General features: G+C 43.2%; 1 protein-coding gene across 2 annotated transcripts in view; it reads left to right on the top strand.

Annotated features, from left to right (window-relative positions):
- Window positions 1–18,968, top strand: part of LOC310675978 (galactosylgalactosylxylosylprotein 3-beta-glucuronosyltransferase 1-like) — a 62,621-nt gene that overhangs the window by 31,906 nt on the left and 11,747 nt on the right. For both annotated transcript variants that reach the window (XM_083437220.1, XM_083437219.1), the window contains 5 exons: window positions 3,293–3,514; window positions 10,954–11,098; window positions 11,259–11,794; window positions 14,496–14,792; window positions 15,891–15,997. In XM_083437220.1, coding sequence (XP_083293346.1) covers window positions 10,987–11,098; window positions 11,259–11,794; window positions 14,496–14,792; window positions 15,891–15,977 — 1,032 coding nt within the window. In that variant the 5' untranslated portion in view covers window positions 3,293–3,514; window positions 10,954–10,986 and the 3' untranslated portion in view covers window positions 15,978–15,997. The remainder of the gene's footprint in view (window positions 1–3,292; window positions 3,515–10,953; window positions 11,099–11,258; window positions 11,795–14,495; window positions 14,793–15,890; window positions 15,998–18,968) is intronic.

Raw genomic sequence — 18,968 nt, 5'->3', positions numbered from 1 at the left:
AATATATGTGGCCAATTGTGTCACATGGCCAGATTTCTTTATGGAGAGATAATCCCTTGTCTGGCATGTATACAGGCTGTCACACCCTTTACCTTTGCAGCTGGTTAAAATTAATTGCTCCATAATTTGAGTATCATACTTAACTGTTCAAAACGAACCTGCGGAGTGTAGCATGTGAAATGGAAGGTTGTGCTCTGTGCTTTTTCTTGGGGCTCCACATAGATGGATATGCAAATCTGCTTCCTACGGAGAGATTATGCTTGTAAAGATATGGGCAGATATGTGTAGAATGACAGATCTAAAGCATGCTTGTTCACACTGTCAACAATCTTTGAATGGCTGCTAATTCCAAGAGTCTTCTCCTTCTCCTTCTTCTTCTTCTTCTTCTTCTTTCACATACAAAATTATATTCATTTTACCTCTTTGACTTGAAACCAATACTTGCTTTCCTTGGATACAGGGATGGGAACCTGTGGTCTGCCAAATGATGCTGGACTATAGTCATCTCCCATCAGCCCCAGACAGCTTGACCACTGGGCTGGGATGATGGGAGATGTTGGCCAACACATCTGGAGGACTACAGGTTCTCCATGCTTATTTAGCCAATCCTTCTGACTCTACACCCCCACACACAATTATTAGCTGGTTGCGTAGACGACAGGAACACTTAAGTTAAAGGGGAAGCATCTGTTTCAAAGGCTGCATCTCAAACTTTTAATTATGAAGCTCTCCTTTAGATATCTCTATATAAAAGGAAAGGGGATGATGGATGACTGAAATTAAAGCGAGACGTGTATAATTGGAAATCGGCTCAAGGATCTTAGGCAGCATATTGAAGGCATCCATCATTCGACCAGTGAATGTTGTTATAGGTGGTTAGGAATGAAGTTCTGAAGCAGGTATTAACAGATATGGGAGCTGAGAAGAGGAAACTTCAGAAAAGAAGAAAGGTGATGAAAGGGAACAGGGAGTGATGAGAGCTCATTTCTGATCCTAGTTTTCAGAGCCGTTCCAACATTTACAAGCTTCATTTAAACTATTAATACTAGTGTATAGGCAAATGTCATGCACATCTGCCCCATTTTTGTCTCTTTTTGGTGATGTAGTTCACATTTTTTGACTCTTTGTATAAGTGGCCACCCAAATGAAACCAGTTGTGACTACCTGACCAGTATACTTGCGTGATGTGTTTCCAAACACTGGTTTGTTCATCCTTTGAGTCCTGTAGGTGTACTTTTGAAATCATAGTTTTTAGAGCAGCATTTAGAATATGAAAAGGTCAAAGAAAAGCAGCCCCTGGTTGCTGTTATTTCATTGCTCCTGAGCAAAGCCCTCTAGAAGGTATCTAGTGCATTCAGACATTACAAATCTGGCACCATGTTAATTAAAGGGATGTTGCCATGTGAGCACGTGTCTCAGTGATATGGGTCTTTGTAAGAAAAAGTAAAGGGACCGGGTGAAAATGTTGTGTTAACTGCTCTATTCTGTGCATGTGTTGTATTCAGAGATCCAAAATATGATTTGGAACAAGTTATTCAGGCTGGCTCGTTTAAATCTGTTTGTGTTTGTCCCTTGATACAGTTGGAACAGGAAGTAGTTCATCATCATTATGTGTCATGAATGCATCATCCCACTCCTTTCCATAATTAATCTGGGGATCTGTTTTAAACACAACTGCTTTCACTGCTCACTATTAACCGTTTTGCCCTCTGCTTCTAGTAATGAGAACAAGTTACATCATTGTTCGGATTTCTTTTGTCCCTGGTATATTTAAATGCACACTCACAATAGCATTTTCCCCTGCCAGCTGTGGATCTTTTCCTGTTGCATATAGTTCTTTAGTCATTCTCTACGTCTCCCAGTGCCTAATTTGCATTAATTGTTTTCCATTCATCTGTTTTTATTATATGTCATTGCCCTTCACAGTTCTTCTAAACTCCTAACAAAAGTTGCTTGAGTTTTTGCAGAACGCCATTAACTCTCAAAACTTCTCATGGCATTTTTCCATTCCCAGGTTTTTAAGTGGGATATTAGGGGGCGGTACAACACAAGCACACACTGGCACCCAGAGCTGACCTGAAGGTGTATAATATTATGAATGGAGAGAGATGTTTTTCTCCCTCTCTGTAACACCTAAAACCCAATGAAGCTGAATGCTGAAAAATTGACAGCAGACAAAATAAGTATTTCTTCACACAGTGCATTGTTTAACTATGGAATTCATTCCCACAAGAAGTAGTAATAATGCCCACCAACTTCCAGAGCTTGAAAATGGGGTTAGACAAATTCATGGGGAATAAGCCTAACAATGGATACCAGTCATGATGGCTTTGTGCTGTCTTCAGTGTCAGAGGCAGTGTGCCTCTGAATACAAGTTGCTAGGCATAACAAGCGGGGCGGGGAGTGTTTGTCCTCCTATCCTGCTTGTGGAGTTTCCATAGGCATCTGGTTGTCTGCTGTGAGAACAGGACGCTGGACTTGATAGGCCTTTGGTCTGATCTAGTAGGACGACCCTTATACTCTTGAGGTGTGAGCGCATGCTGGCAAAGGTGTGTCGTCATGGCGAAAGTGCTCTCCTTCCCATTCAGAACATTCCCTTTTTATATGATGGGCTAAAATGGCAAAATTATTGCCATCAATTGGAGCACTAGACTGATGATGACTGCTTGGTCTTTCTCAAATGTCACTGTAAACTTTGGAAAGAACACTAATTAAACACTGGAAGGAAGACTAGCTGTGCACATGTAAAGTGAAGATTGGACTCGTGGTGAAGAACAAACTGAATGTGAGTCAGCTATGCGACACTCCAGCACAAAAGGCCAGTTCAATTCTGGTTTGCGGAAACGTTCTACCCAAGGCTCAAGCAGGAATAATATGCTTTACCCTGCACTGGCAAGGCCTCATGTAGATTACTAGGAACATCACAGTTCCAGGAGCATGTTGCTAAATCAGAAAAGATTCAGAGCTCAAATTAAACCTGTCATCTGAGGAAAGGCTTGAAGCACCTATGTATGTACTCAGCCTAGAGAAAACAAGATAGAGATATTTTTTAAAAAAATATCCAACCCTTTAGCAACAGTTTTTGTTTTTTTAAAAACAGTGACGTAATTGACTTTGTAAACGTATGGCTGTAGCACAGGGACTCTTGAAGATGCCTAGTAAGTATGTGAATCAGCTTTTCAAATGAAATACTTGTAGTTGTGCTTTTCGTATCAGGAACGGCCACGGTCGTATTTCTTCCAAGCAGGTGAGAAACTTTGCTTTGTGACTAATGAGGTCTGTGTCTGCTTAGGCCTCCAGAGAAAGCACCGTCCCCCCCTGACAGACAGGAATGTGGAAGAAGGCCTGCAAGGAAGTGCCAAATGTATACACTCTGCACCTGAGGAGCATCTCAGAGGACACCAACTCCTGGCAGATCCCAGGAAGGCCAGGGGGCTAAACAAACCTGCCAGCTAGACTCTCTTCCTCAAAGCCATTGGTGTCAAGGCATGCCCTCTGTTGTGACAGATAACTGGTGAGTCATTTTGCAGCATGGCTGATGAGGTGTGCTCGCCTAGCAAGGGAAGGAGTGCCGTTATTATGAACAGGGGTTTCTCCTAAATTTCTGAACTGTCAGCAGTTACATATTGCAGGCAGGGACAGGAGAATCACAGCTCTGACTCAGGGGTGGGATACCTGCGGTCCCTGAGATGTTCCTGGACTCCTGTCAGCCTTGATCTGCAAAATTGCGATCCTAGAGAGGGATTGGAAATGGCTGACAGGATTATGACGTAGCTGCTCTGTTCCCGCCTATTGGCTCTGCTCTTGCAGCTACTGCTTCCAGTGTTCTGCTTTTGCTGGCTAACTTGAAAGTATTTCATAAAAGAACAAACAAACTTGACACACTGCCGAAACTGTTTTTGTTCCTCTACCCGGAACTAGGTAACTGAATGTAATTATGAGACTGATTATGGGAAGATGTCCGTTGCTTGTTTGCACGTAGCGCTGACAGTTCGTTAGGCTTGCTGGGTTCTTTCCTTCAGGGCCTTTTGGCACTTTTATGACAGGCAAAACTGCTGCCACATCAGAGCCTTTTTCTAGAGTGGGAATTCAGTGAAGGGAAAAGCTTCACCCACTGAAGTTTTGCCTCTTGCTCAGGTGTCGATAGCATTAGTACAGAAGAAAGAAATCCTATGCTTTCAGTGTTTGAAGATAAAGATGGTCCACACTATAAGATAATGAATGTTTGATGACATCAGATTGAATGTAAAAGGTTATTAGTAAAAAGTTGAAAGATTAAAAAGACCCAATATTTCAAGATATAAGGAAATATAGTTATATTAAGATAGTAAAATTTTGACAAAATTAAATTAAGACAGAGGGAAGGAATTTGCTGATAGAAGATAAGATTGGGAATACAGGGAAGGAAGGTCTGGGGAGGTCGATGAAATAAAATTAATGCCAAGAATATAATGAGGATAAAAATTGTTTTTGTTTTTATTGTTCTTATTTGTATTTTTTGCTGTTTTGTGTTTGTGTGTTGTTCTATCTTTTCTGCTTTTGTAGTGCTGTGGTTTATTTTTTTTGTTTTTGTTGTTTTATACTTATTGTAAAACTTAATAAAAATGATTTTTAAAAAAAGAAAAGAAAAAGATGGTCCAGCATAGGAACTTCTTTAGAGATCCATATCCCTAAAGAGATCCATATTTTAAAAAACAAATATTATTTAATTTATGTGTGTACACAGAGAGAGAGAGAGGCAATTAGTTGCAATCCTGGCATTTTTACTCAGAACTAAGGATCAGACCATAAGAGTGCCGATTTATTAAACATGTTTTCCCTGGTTCAGCTGCAACAGAGTGGCAATGGTTCACTTTTTACACTCATGGGGCTGTCTAGGAGTGTGGAGTCAAACTTGTTCCTCTCCCTAAGCTCCATTGTTTTCAACATTTGCTCCCTGTCAGGATGTACTTTGTATGGATGCGTTATCACACCCCAGTAGCTAAGGAAACAATGATTTTTCTGGCAAAATCCACAAGAGAATATGGCCTTCAAGCTAAAAAAGATTCCCCACCCATTTTCCGTTAGTTCATGCTTGAATTTCAGTTCATGAATTAAGACCAATATTTGTTTCATTTTCATGTCTCTTGCCTGATTAAAATATTGACCAGTTTGTTTGTTTTTGGCAGAAATGGATGAAGTTATCAGGCATTTCTAAGAGGATGAATTCTGCCAAATTGCCAAAGTACATCTGCAGTGCTTTACGTGCCAGGGCAGCATTTACAGTTTGGAGGTGGTTTTAAAAAGAGTTAACTTAATTCCCCTATTGTTTTTGGGCAATTGGTGTGAAAATAATTGTGTGTGAAAATAATACATATCAGACAGGTGTCCCAAAGCAAGAAAGCTGCCATAATTCAAAAGGATTGGTGCAGGGGATTTTGTGCTGGGTACTTTTCAAAGTTGGTTTTCTTGAGGAGAACTAAAAGGGAGTCATTCCCCCATCCCTGACATTTTGCAGGCAACAATTTTGCATGAAAATAGCATGCATGGTAGAGTTGCCTTTAGGAGAGTAACTTGCAAAATACCAGAAAGACAGGTGTATAGGCTATAAGTTATAAGGAAAGGAAAAACAGCTTCAGGCTTGTTTGATGCTCAGTTGGCACTAAAAGCCACAGAAACTTAAGTGCAGAGTTGATTTAATGGGAGTGGATGCGTGGCATTGGCAAAGGCAGAAGGAGTTAAATGCCCAGCATTTTCCAAGGAAGCAAGCATCAGTAGCAGAACTAGCAAAAGCGCAGAGCAGATCAAGGTGATGCATTGCTGTGATTGGAAAACACTGGTAAGATTATTCCCTCTGATTATCATTATTTTTCATTTCTATTTATAAATAGGGGGAAATCTCAAAGTTGTTTACAAGCCTAAATTAAAACATCAAATAGAACATTAAAAAATAAAGCAGAACTCCTTACAGAAGAGGTTCAAATATAATATATATATATATATATATATACTCAGTGATCTTGGACCGGTTGGTTGGAGCATGGCTCTGATAATGCCAAGGTTGCAGGTTCGATCCCTGTATGGGACAGCTGTGTATACCTGCATTGCTGGGCGTTGGAATAGATGATCCTCAAGGTCCCTTCCAACTCCAGAATTCTATGATTGTATGAAAACAACATAATTAACAAGAAAATAGAATGCTATCTTAAAGATTTCAAAATAAAACATTACGGTGGAAGGTCAAATACAAAATATACATTTAAGACAGGAAAATTAAGACAAAATATTTTCTTAGACAGGGACGCGGGTGGCGCTGTGGGTTAAACCACAGAGCCTAGGACTTGCCGATCAGAAGGCCGGCGGTTCGAATCCCCACAATGGGGTGAGCTCCCGTTGCTCAGTCCCTGCTCCTGCCAACCTAGCAGTTCAAAAGCACAAAGTGCAAGTAGATAAATAGGTACCGCTCCAGCGGGAAGGTAAACGGCGTTTCCGTGCGCTGCTCTGATTCGCCAGAAGCAGCTTGGTCATGCTGGCCCCATGACCCGGAAGCTGTCTGTGGACAAATGCCGGCTCCCTTGGCCAATAAAGCGAGATGAGCGCCGCAACCCTAGAGTCGGCCACGACTGGACCTAATGGTCAGGGGTCCCTTTACCTTTACCTATTTTCTTAGACATTTCAAAATGAAACATTCCTAAAGGAGGTCAGATGTAGAATGCACATTTAAAATGGCATAATTAGCAAGAAAATGAAGTGTTATCTTAAACGTAAAATGTAGCTGCTGCTGCTGCTAATGGTGGCTCATTTCGGGGAGCTGCTACTGGAGTTTGGACTTGGGGGTCTGGGTGCTCACTTAGCAACTGGGTGGCAGGCACAGCCAGCAGGCACTTCAAATCTGAGAGCCAAGAGAATAGCTCCCAATGCAACTCTCCCACCCAACCCTCTCCCTCATCTCTGTAGAGTTTTCCTCATATGGCAAAGTCGGGAGGAAAGATTTCACCTTTAGCCTTTTGCCTGAATATCCAAAGCATTCCAAATCACTTTGGTTGCCGCAGCTTCACTTCAGGGGGCACTTTGGAAAGACCCCATTCTGGTTCAGACAAGAATCTTTCCCAAAGCAGCTTCAGCTCAGGATTCAGGGTTTGTCTGAATCTGATGCACATCCCTAATATCTATGACAAACTCACTTCCGGTCTCAGAGCCTGCAGAGGCAAAATGTATTAAGGCAGCTGTTAAAGCGTGGGACTAACTACTGAAATAATTCCCAAGTATTTCTTGATAGAGTGAATGCCACAGAGAGCTGAATGTAAAAGTTGACAGTTCTGTGTGAGTGCCTGTCTCAGGTTTCTTGCAGATAATAGCAGAAAATCCAGCCGGGGGTTTGCAAAAAGCATCTGAAAGTGCTAGGATTTCACAAAAATTAAAAAAAAACCATGTTGTCGCCTGCAAGTTCTTATACCTAGCAATATCATTCTCATCACCATTATTTAGCAATATTATAAATTGCCTCTCTTTTTTCTACGTATTGTACAAAGATTACAAAATAAGACTCTGCCTACTGTCGGGCTTACAGTCTAACAGACATTATAGAAAAGGAATACAGAGTGAAGGAAAGGGGTGGAGAAGCACTGGAACAGCTGCACTTTCTCAGCCAGTGGATGATGCCAGGCTTTCTGAAAGGCAAGAGGAGTTAGCAGACCTTGCAGCTTGGGTGGATTAGATTAGAATAATCAGTATGTGGAATTCAAAGGTTTTATTCATGCAGGAACTATTTACAGGATGCATGGAGATAGAAGGGAAGAAATAGAAGACAGAACAGTAAACAAAATGACTCAGTTTTTAGGAGTGGAGTTAACTTAGAGAGCTACCAACAAATGCTGGCTAGATTGCTACACAAACAGGGCCCTCTGCATTAACAAGAAGCTGCATTTACTTTCCTTCAACAATAGAAGGAAATCCAGTGAAGTTCCCCTTCAGTTCTGCAATCCTAGGGTAACTGACAATTGGAGCAGATTGTTCTTTCTGGCAGGAAAACAAATTCATTGCAACTGTTGCTTCTTTGGCCAATGGATGGAACCCAGCCAGCTTACAAACCCTTACCAAACAGTGAAATCTCTTGCAAGTAAAAATTATATACAATGTTCAGGTTTTTCTTTTTACCCTTGTCTGGACTACATATGCAAAAGCTTACTACTTCAAGGGGCAAATGAAGAAATTATCATGTGCAGGATAAGGATAAGAGTCACTTTGCAGAAGCAAACTCTATGGAGAATTGGACTGAAACTGTAGTCTCATTTTACAAGGTGTATGTCTGAACCCACATACACGCCTACCACACATGCGTCTTCAGCGTACAGCTCTGAGAGGACTGGAATATTTTGCATAGAGTCAGTACATGCCTCCATTTAAACTGGTGTACATCTTTCACCCTTATGCCCATAAAGACCTTTGTACACCATGATGTAAATAAAGATTGGTTTATTACAGGGGTCAGTAAACATTTTCAGCAGGGGGCCGGTCCACTATCCCTCAGACCTTCTGGGGGGGCCAGACTTTATTGGAGGGGGGGTGAATGAATTCCTATGCCCCACAAATAACCCAGAGATGCATTTTAAATAAAAGGACACATTCTACTCATGTAAAAACACTCTGATTCCCAGACTGTCCGTGGGCCGATTTTAGAAGGCGGTTGGACCAGATACAGCCCCCGTGCCTTCGTTTCCCTACCCATGGTTTATTACATGGAAATGAAACATATAAAGTATATAGCCTTCAGTCATCAAGGTTACACATATGCAGGCAGCAATACAATCATTAAATATTCATACCTTAGGTGCAAAGAGTAAAGAGTCATTTGCTACTAAAAAACCTAGAAAGAATGATCTCAGGAATATGCCTTCGCTAAGTAGAATAGAAAACCAGGTATGTGGGGATATAGCAGAACTCGGAGCAAACAGAGCACATTGTCAGGGATAGAAATCTCTCTCATACACACACACACACACACAAACAAACAAACATATGAGAAAATTTTCAGTGGACAAATAAAGTAAAAGAAAGGAAAAAAGGAAAACAAAAAGGTGCTTTAAACCGTAATACAATACAGCTGTACAATACAACTAACGATGAATTTGTGAAATGATTAAGTGGGCACAAGGTGTGGATCACAATATTGATTATGAATTATGGGGAAAGTTGTGGGAAATAAATATGAATTTCACGACATGCTTTGCAATAAAAGAAAATATGATGAAAATGACCCACAGATGGTATATAACACCCACAAGTTTGGCGAAAATGTATAAAAAAAGAAAAAGGTATATGTTGGAAGTGTAATGAAAATGAGGGATTTTTTTCCACATGTGGTGGTCCTGTAAAGTAATTAAGGAATATTGAGAAACTATATAGAAATGAATTTTTAAAAGATAATTAAGAAAACTTTCCCCACCTGTGATTTTCCTCTTGGGGATGGTAACAATGGAGGTCCCCAGAAAACACTATACGCCAATGCCGCAGCTAGAACCTTTTCAGCACAAAGGTGGAAAACAAATATAGTGCCCACTAAGGAAGAACTGCTGTGTAAAATGCTTCAGTATGCCAAACTGGCTGGTCTGACGTACAGGATAAGAGGAAATGAATATAAGTAAAAAAGGAGGAATTGATAATGTTTATTGAATATTTTAAGAACCAGTATAAACGAATACATAGCTTAGCAGAACTTTAGTAAATCTAGCAGAGTTGAAATAGAGTTGAAATTGGATGATTAAAAAGATGTGGATTACGCAGAGTAGTAGAAAAGCAAAGGAACCAGGATAAGGGTGGAAGAGAACCCATATGGTATATGTATACATGCTGTATTTGGTACGAAGTAGTAAGTGGAACAGGGAGAGGGAGGGAAGGGGCTAAGTATGCTCCCTGTTCCTGTTTTGAAAATGCAAATGAAATAATAAATGGGGGGAACTGTAATACAATACGGTATTTAGGTATATACCGTATTTTTCGCACCGGCCCATAGGGCGCACCTAGTTTTTTGGGGGGGATAAAGGAAAAAAAAATATCCCCCCCCCGGCACGGGGCTAGGGCGGGGGAAGCCCGAGCTTCCCCCGACCCCAGCCCCCAGAACAGGCTGCTATCTGCAAGCCTTGGGAGCCTGGCGGGAACTCCTGCCGGTCTCCCCAGGCTTGCAGATATCTGCCCGAAGCCCGGGGTGCGCTCCGCTGCGCTCCCCAGGATTCGGGCTGCAGGCTGCTGTCCGCAAGCCTTGGGAGCCCGGCGGGAACTCCCACGGGCTCCCAAGGCTTGCGGATAGCTTCCTGAAGCCTGGAGAGTGAGAGGGGTCGGTGCACACCAACCCCTCTTGCTCTCCAGGCTTCAGCGAAAGCCTGCAGCCGCCCCATAGGACGCACATACATTTCCCCTTCATTTTTGGAGGGGAAAAAGTGCATCCTATGGGGGGGGGAAGGGACGCGTGTGGCGCTGTGGGTTAAAGCCTCAGCGCCTAGGACTTGCCGATCACATGGTCGGCGGTTCGAATCCCCGCGGCAGGGTGCGCTCCCGTCGTTCAGTCCCAGCACCTGCCAACCTAGCAGTTTGAAAGCACCTCCAGGTGCAAGTAGATAAATAGGGACCGCTTACCAGCGGGAAGGTAAACAGCATTCCGTGTGCTGCGCTGGCTCGCCAGATGCAGCTTGTCACGCTGGCCACATGACCCGGAAGTGTCTGCGGACAGCGCTGGCTCCCGGCCTATAGAGTGAGATGAGCGCACAACCCTAGAGTCTGGCAAGACTGGCCCGAGCGGGCAGGGGTACCTTTACCTTTACCTTTATAGGGGGGGAAAATACAGTAAGTAATGCTATTATTCCGACAAGTATATAATTATTAACAAAGAATTATAATTTTACAAGTGCATTCCAAGTGTCATTATATTTATCCATACACTTTTATTTCTCCCCCCCACCACTTTGTTCTGAAATGTAGGGAGATGCCCTGGCAGTGGGACATCTCTGCAGCATGCTGAGGAGACGTAACCTTCTCACTACACTTCTGATTGCTTTGCCATGGGGGCTTCTTCTTACATTGTGGCATCAGTACCCAACTACCCGCTACCTCAGCATTCTGAGAAGTAAGTGTACCAGGGCCAACCTTACAAAGAGCTTCTTTTTCCCCCCATAGCAATTACAGTGCTCGGGGATAATTAAAATACAAATGTGAATGTGGTGAAGGTCTCGATGGCACTGCAGTGGGTGTTTTATGATTTATTCTCTCTATTCGACTTGCCTTAGAGGAAACAGATGAAAACGTGACGGCCAAATCTCTCTTCAATAATAGCACATCGCTCGCGAGGGAGGATGGACTCTCATCATGTGCTCGGCAGCCAGCTGTTGGGGCAGCTCCAAAAATAATCCGGAGCTATGTGTACTCTAGGCCTCCCCCATGGTCAGAGGCTCTGCCTGCCATCTTTGTGATCACCCCTACCTACAGCCGGCCAGTGCAGAAGGCTGAGCTGACCCGTCTGGCCAATACTTTCCTCCATGTGCAGAACCTCCACTGGGTGGTGGTGGAAGACGCTCCCAGAAGGACCAACCTAGTATCCAATCTCCTGGAGAAGACAGGGATCAATTTTACGCACCTGAACGTTGAGACTCCTAAGAGTCTGAAGAACCCTTCCTGGCTCCCTTCTCACAAACCGAGGGGCACGTTGCAGAGGAATCTTGGACTGCATTGGCTGAGGGAGAATTTTGGCACCACACCACCACCAGAGGGTGTGGTCTACTTTGCTGATGACGACAACACCTATAGCCTAGAGCTCTTTGAAGAGGTATGAGACTTGAGTTTAGGGTAGTTTCATCTTTGGGCACATTGGTTGAGTGCATTGCCTAGCCATAGTGGACAGCATTATTTGGGTGGATAGGAAGAGATGCCAACCATATGACAAATGAGAGGTGCTGGAGCTCAGTGGTACAGTACTTGTTTTTAATCCCAAAGGTCCCAGACTGGATCCCCGGCATGTCTAAAAAAGAAGAGAGGTCTGTATGAAATCATCAAGAGCTTCAGCCAGTCATCGTAAACAACAGTTAGCTAACTCTTGACAAAGTACCTCACTAAGGACTCCTGGTTTTGTTTAGCAGTCATGGAATAAGAAGTGAGGTCCTCTTGTGGATCAGTAAGCAGAGAGTAGAAATAAATGGTCAGTTCTCCCAATGGATGGATGTAGAAAGTGGAGGCCCGCCCCTAAGGATCAGTAATGGGCCTTGGGCTTTTTAACTTGTTCATAATTGATCAAGGTGAGCAGTAAGGTAATTCAGTTTGCTGCTGACACTAAATTGTTCAGGGTCATTAAAACAAGAAAAGGATTTTCTACAATAAAATAGACGGACCTCTCCAAACTGAGAGAATGAGTGGCAAAATGGCAAATGTTAATCAGTGTAAACAACCTTAAAGTGAAGTACAAAATCTGAATTTCATGTGCATGCTCATGGCATCCTAGCTGGCAGTGACGGACCTTCGGTTTCTAATCCCAGTTTGCAGCAGCTGTGCAAAGGCAAGTTCCATGCTAGGGACCATTAGGAAGGGAATTGAAAATAAAACTGCTGATAGAATATCATGAAACAAATCTATCACGCAGCCAAATTTGGAATACTGTGTACAGCGGTTCTGGTCATCTCACCTCCAAAAGGATATTGTAGAGTTGGAAAAGGTTCAGGAAACGGCAACCAGAATGATCGAGGGAATCGAGAAACTCCTCTGTGTAGAAAGGTTAATATACTTGGGGCTTTGTAATTTAGAGAGCAGGCAACAGGATAGAAGTACCCTGAAGGGTAGCTCAGTCAGTAGAGCATGAGACTCTTAATCTCAGGGCTGTGGGTTTGAGTCCCATGTTGGGCAAAATATTCCCGGACTCTACAAATCTGTGATGTTGTGTAGTGTATAAGATTGTGTATGCTGTGGAGAATAAAAAAAAAATCCCTCTCTCATAACACCAGACCTCATGGTTATCCACTGAAGTTTAAGGTTGGAAGATGAAAGAAAATAATGCTTCACACAGTTCAGCTATGGAACTTGCTCCTACAAGGGGTAGTAATAGTTACCAACTACCCTTTTTAAAGAGGATTAGGCAAACTAATGGATGATCAAGGCTACTCACTACGATGGTTAGCTCCACAGTCAGAGGTAGTAATGCTCCTGAATACCAGTTGCTGGAAACCTTAGCAGAGGGGGGGTCCTGTGCTCAGGTCCTACGTACAGACTTCTCATGGGCACCTGGTTGGCCACTATGAGAGCAAGATGCTGGCCTAGATGGACCACTGACCTCATCCACCTTAGGTTCATCCTCCTCCTCATTTTATTTGTATGCTGCCTTTCCATAGTTAAAACCATGTTCAAGGCAGCTTACAACATGAAAAGATTTACATAATTCAGAGCTGTTCCACCGGGCCTTTGGTCAGGGCACAGCCTGACTCCCTCCTTTGGCAATCTCCATAGAACCTTAGCTTAATGGTTGCCAACAATTTGATTTTAATTAATTTTTATAATGAAATGTTTTTAGAATTTCATTATATATGTTAGCCGACCTGAGCCCGGCTTCGGCTGGGGAGGGCGGGATATAAATAAAATTTATTATTATTTATTATTATTATTAATTCCAAACATTTGTTGTTTAGTCATTTAGTCGTGTCCGACTCTTCATGACCCCGTGGACCAGAGCACGCCAGGCACTCCTGTCTTCCACTGCCTCCCGCAGTTTGGTCAAACTCATGCTGGCAGCTTCGAGAACACTGTCCAACCATCTCGTCCTCTGTTGTCCCCTTCTCCTTGTGCCCTCAATCTTTTCCAACATCAGGGAGTCTTCTCTTCTCATGAGGTGGCCAAAGTATTGGAGCCTCAGCTTCAAGATCTGTCCTTCCAGTGAGCACTCAGAGCTGATTTCCTTAAGAATGGATAGGTTTGATCTTCTTGCAGTCCATGGGACTCTCAAGAGTCCCCTCCAGCACCATAATTCAAAAGCATCAATGCTTCGGTGATCAGCCTTCTTTATGGTCCAGCTCTCACTTCCATACATCACTAAATTCCAAACATAAAAAGGCATAAAAATAAAACGCATCAGAAAGTACACAGCCAAATTTAAACGATTTCCAAGTAAATCATAATAAGATCTAAAAATAAAGGTGCAAGAACTATCATCAATCACAACCATCAGTTGCAATCCTTTGCACACTGCCGCCCATTGAACACAATGGGGCATATTTCTGAGTAAGCACGAAGTGTAGGCTGCAATCCTAGCCCCAGTTACTTGGGTCCATGCCCCCATTGGATTCAATGGGATTTATTTCCAAGTAGACATGGTTAGGATTGTGCTGTTTGTGCTACCATTTTTTACAAAGCTATTGCTGTGCCCATTAACCTGCCAGGCTTTTCAGAAGGTGGGTGCATAGAAGGGAAGTCGGAGGAATCAAAGTGGAACGCTTGAGGAATTCTGAGAGGAACGGCCATCACAATTTTGTTTTCTTTCTGACAAGCAGATGCGCTACACAAAGAAGGTGTCCGTCTGGCCAGTCGCCTTTGCCGGGGGCCTCAGGTACGAGTCCCCAAAGGTGAGCCCGGCAGGCAAAGTGGTGGGCTGGAAGGTCGTGTTTGACCCTAACCGGCCCTTTGCCATCGACATGGCTGGCTTTGCCATCAGCCTCAGGCTGATCCTGGAGAAGCCTCAGGCCACTTTCAAGCTGGATGGAGTGAAAGAAGGTTACCAAGAAACTAGCCTCCTGAAGGATCTGGTTACGATGGATGGTTTGGAGCCCAGAGCCGCCAACTGCACAAAGGTTAGCATGGCCTGAATGTTTGCGCAACAGCCTTTCCCCCACCCCCTGCCATCCACTTCCACTCTGGAAGGTGCCTCTCATCAGACATTAGGCAGGCCAAAGGTATATTATGGGGAGCACATCCAGTTCTGTTGTATTGGGCACAGAGCTTCTAGGGTACCACAGATGGTGTCATAACTATGACAGCCAATGGAAGGTGGGGGGGGAGGACCGGATTTAGCGTCACCCACAGGGGTGCTACTGAAATTTGAGACACCAAGGTCTGCCACTGGGTAGGCATCCACTGCTGAGTGTTTCCAGCATGTTTTAGCATCTGACTGCAATGAACATTAAAGTTTTACTGATATTTTATGAAATGTCTTATGGCTCAACATTCTGTGGCTACAGAGTGAGCTTAGTCTTCATTTGGGGTGTTCCCAAACACTGGGGTTCCGCCAAGCCCTCCGCTCCCCCTCCCTCTTGTGCAAATATGGGGGTCGTTTGGTTACAAAGGGATCAGTGCTCATGGAATTGTTTGTTGGTTTGTTTCATAAAATTTATATCCTGCTTGATTGTAAAAAACAAACAACACCCACCTCAAAGCAGTTTACAGAATGATAAGCAATAAAATAAAATTACAAGCCTAATTTAAGTACACAGTTAAAAAACTAAAACAGATTAAAATTAACTCAAATGAATCCCACATTAGTAGGAGTGATTGTTATTTAATTGATTTTGTTTTTTGCGAAATCCTGTTTCTTCTTTTAAAAGGGAAGGTTTTTGCTTTGTTTTGTGTTTTGCTTTAATTATTTACTTGGTGTTTTTATCTTATATTTTATTCTGGGAACCGCCCAGAGATCTTGTGACAAAGGGCGGAATATACATTTAATTCATTAATTCATTAATAGAAAGAACAGTATCAACGTGCCCTTCCAACAAGGCTTGCAGCTCCTATCGATGTATACATGTTCCAGAGATTCTTCTGTTCAGACAGAAGTATACGTTCAGTTCAGATGTATACATTCCAGAGGCTTCATGAATGGCTGCCGTGCATATTTGCCAATATTTGCCTTCAAGTTCAGCCATGACATCCTAATAAGGTGCACATTCTCTCCGTAGGTCTTGGTCTGGCACACGAGGACAGAAAGACCAACACTGGTTAATGAAGGCAAACGCGGATTCACAGATCCAAGGGTGGAGGTGTAATCGGGAAATCACCTTATTCTGTAAGTATTTGCATGCATGGGCATAGCCAAAGGTGGAGGCAGGGTGTCAGGAGTTTGGCTTACACTCGAGTAGGACCCTGGCAGAGACATATGCCCAACTGGCATGTTCTCTCCCTCCTGGACAATTGTTCAGGAGCTTCAAAAGCTTTCTTCTGCCCGAACATCACAGCAACCAATGCCAACCGACACCAGCACACTTAGGGATCCGCAGAGTCTTCGCAGCATTGCATGACAGACCTCAGCAACTCAGCATTTTGGCTAATCTACTTTATTTTCATATAAACACACACGGAGCATTGCAACATGGCTCCCTTTCTCTCTAGCATCAGACAGCAAAGAGGAAAAAGAACAAAGGACAATAGACCCACTTCACGGAACACAGTAACACAAACATGCTGTCTCCATCACTTCCCACTCTGTGGAGTCAAAACATATACCGTCATGTGAAAGAGAATAATCCCATGACTGTAATAATGGAGCAGGAATTCTAATACAGGGAAGTGCAGCTGCCCCACCCGAAATCAATAAAAATACATAGCTAACTAAGGTTCTGCCCCTCCCTCCCAACAAAAATCCTGGCTACGCCCATGTTTGCGTGTGTCTGTACTTCATTATGGGCTTGTGAATAGCTCTTCTGAATAACTTACATGTAGGATGCAGAACCTGAAAACATTAAGATATTTCAGTCATCCTAACTATCTTTGATGTGCTAGCTACGGCCACATCCACACCATAAATTTAAAGCACTATGATACAGCCATGGCTTCCCTCAAATAATTCTGGGAGCTGTAGTTTGTTAAGGGTGCTGAGAGTTTTTAGGAGACCCCTGTATTCCCCTCACAAAACTCCAGTTCCCAGAGTTCCATGTGAAGAGGAATTGGCTGTTAAACCACTCTGGGAATTTTTGCCCTGGGCAGGAAACAGAGGTCTCCTAACAAAATCTACAACTCTTTAGAGAAAGTTGTGGCAGTTTAAAGTGGTATTCATGGTGCTTAACATGTATGGCATTAATGTGTCCTAACTTACTGGAACTCAGGGCCTTTGAGGATGCCATAATGATTTGTGCTCATGATGATATTTGGGCAATTCTACAGGATCCTACTTCCATGCCCTCTAGCTTCTGCATAAACCCTGTAATTGTTTTAAAACTGAAAATGTTGCTGGGTTTTTGCTTGTTTGCTTTTCATCTCATCATTGTTGTTCTATAGCACAAAAGTGCCCTTCCAAGTGGTAATGTTGGAGAAGCACTGCAGAATAGTTAATAAAGCAGAATGACGTGCAGATGATCCAGTACAAATGCAGCATTAATGTACCATTTTGGGGACAATGACATATTGCAAAATACACCGCGGGGGGGAAACCCAAATTGCCTAGTCTGGAGTGGCCCTGACTCAGCCCATGATAGGAGCAACCTCTGGTACAGATTCTTATAAAGTGTTTGGCTGTGTAAATAAGAGTCAGGGCAGTCTCCAGGGCATAGGCAATGGTTAATTTAGTCTTGCAAAGGTTTTCCTTTAGCTATGTATGTCACGTAACCACAGTTCATGCCGCAAGGGACCTCCTGGAAATGAATTCTACATCGCAGCATTAGGCTGAGCCGGTGGAATGGACTTGGAAGGCAAAGGTAGGGAAGGCTTGATTTCCTTTAATAGTTAAACTTGCCCAAAGGCAAGAATCTGAAACCACCTATATGCTGCACTGCAGCATAAATACTTCTTTGTTCTCCAAAATATTAGCTTCTTTGTGGTTTTTAGGGGGTTTTTTTACAAAAAAGAAGAGACGATTTGTTGAGAAAATCCTAGTTTAGCTATCTTTGCGAACTGAAACGATAAAGCCCTCTTGGCCCGGACACGACCAAGTTTGTTACCCTCGGGCAGCGCCATCATAGCCTGGCAGAGGTCAGGGACTACAAATCTGATCCTGGCTTCACAGAAAGGCACAGAAAGGACATAGTGTAAAGCCTTTGGAGCAGCGTAACAAAGTGAGGGGAATTAGTATCTGCTGACGACTCCGAAACACAGCTTTTCAGGGACCGAGGCTTCTGTTCCGGTTAATTCCAACAGCATTTATGTCAGAGTTTCTGAAAGACGGTGCCCTAATTCTCTGTGCATATAAAAATGGGTTGTTGTCCATCTTGGGCTTGGCTTGTAGATTAAAGAGGGAAAGCAGCCTGGAAAAAAAAATATGACCTGAATTGGGAGCCAAACTAAATGCTGAGTGTGGAACATAAGAAGTTGCTTAATACCAGGTCAGGCTGCTTGTCCATCCACCCCAATATTGTCTCCTCTGACTGGAATGGCTCCCAGGCAGATTACATTAGTGTCACCTGTTCCTTTTAACTTCAGTACTGGGGTCTGCAGAAAAGAAAACAGAAAGGTGGATCCACAGAAAACAGCAGCCACATGTTTACCTTTTCTCCCTCCAGAACACCTAGTATGAATGTATTAATCTTATGTATCTTTCTCTGTCTCTGTCTACCTCTGTCTGTATGCAGATAGAGAAATAGATACAGGTCTAGCTATCTTTATATCTCTTTCTCTCTATCTTTATGCACACATTACCATTTACTTCGGCTCCACTGTGCTCCCACCTCTGGTGTTTGAAGCCAAGTACGCGTGATGTTTGCCACAATCCCTATCTGTCCTGTAGCTTCTTGAGAATTGCCGCTGTTTGATGGGTTTGCTCTCAGCTTCCGTCTGATTTGAAAACACCAGCCACTGTTAAGGTGTGTGCATTTCAGGTGTCTGTCAAACACGTGCAGATGGCAGCACATGCACAGATGGTGGTTTTATTGAAAAAGAGTTCAGGGCAGGTTGCAGGTGCAGGGAAATGAATCAGGTAATGTGGGTCGGGTGAAGACACCCCGGCCTCTCTCTGGTGTGTTCAGCAGTGTAAACATGTGATTTATATCACAGCAGAGGGAAGACATCTCCCTGCATTTTATGCCACTAATGTGTGAGCAGTCTATATA

The sequence above is a fragment of the Podarcis tiliguerta genome (assembly GCF_965153285.1).
Source record: "Podarcis tiliguerta genome assembly, chromosome: 4".
In the NCBI taxonomy this organism is placed as follows: Eukaryota; Metazoa; Chordata; class Lepidosauria; order Squamata; family Lacertidae; genus Podarcis; species Podarcis tiliguerta.
The sequence above is the reverse complement of the archived record's forward strand: the minus strand, read 5'-3'. Positions and strand labels throughout refer to the sequence as shown.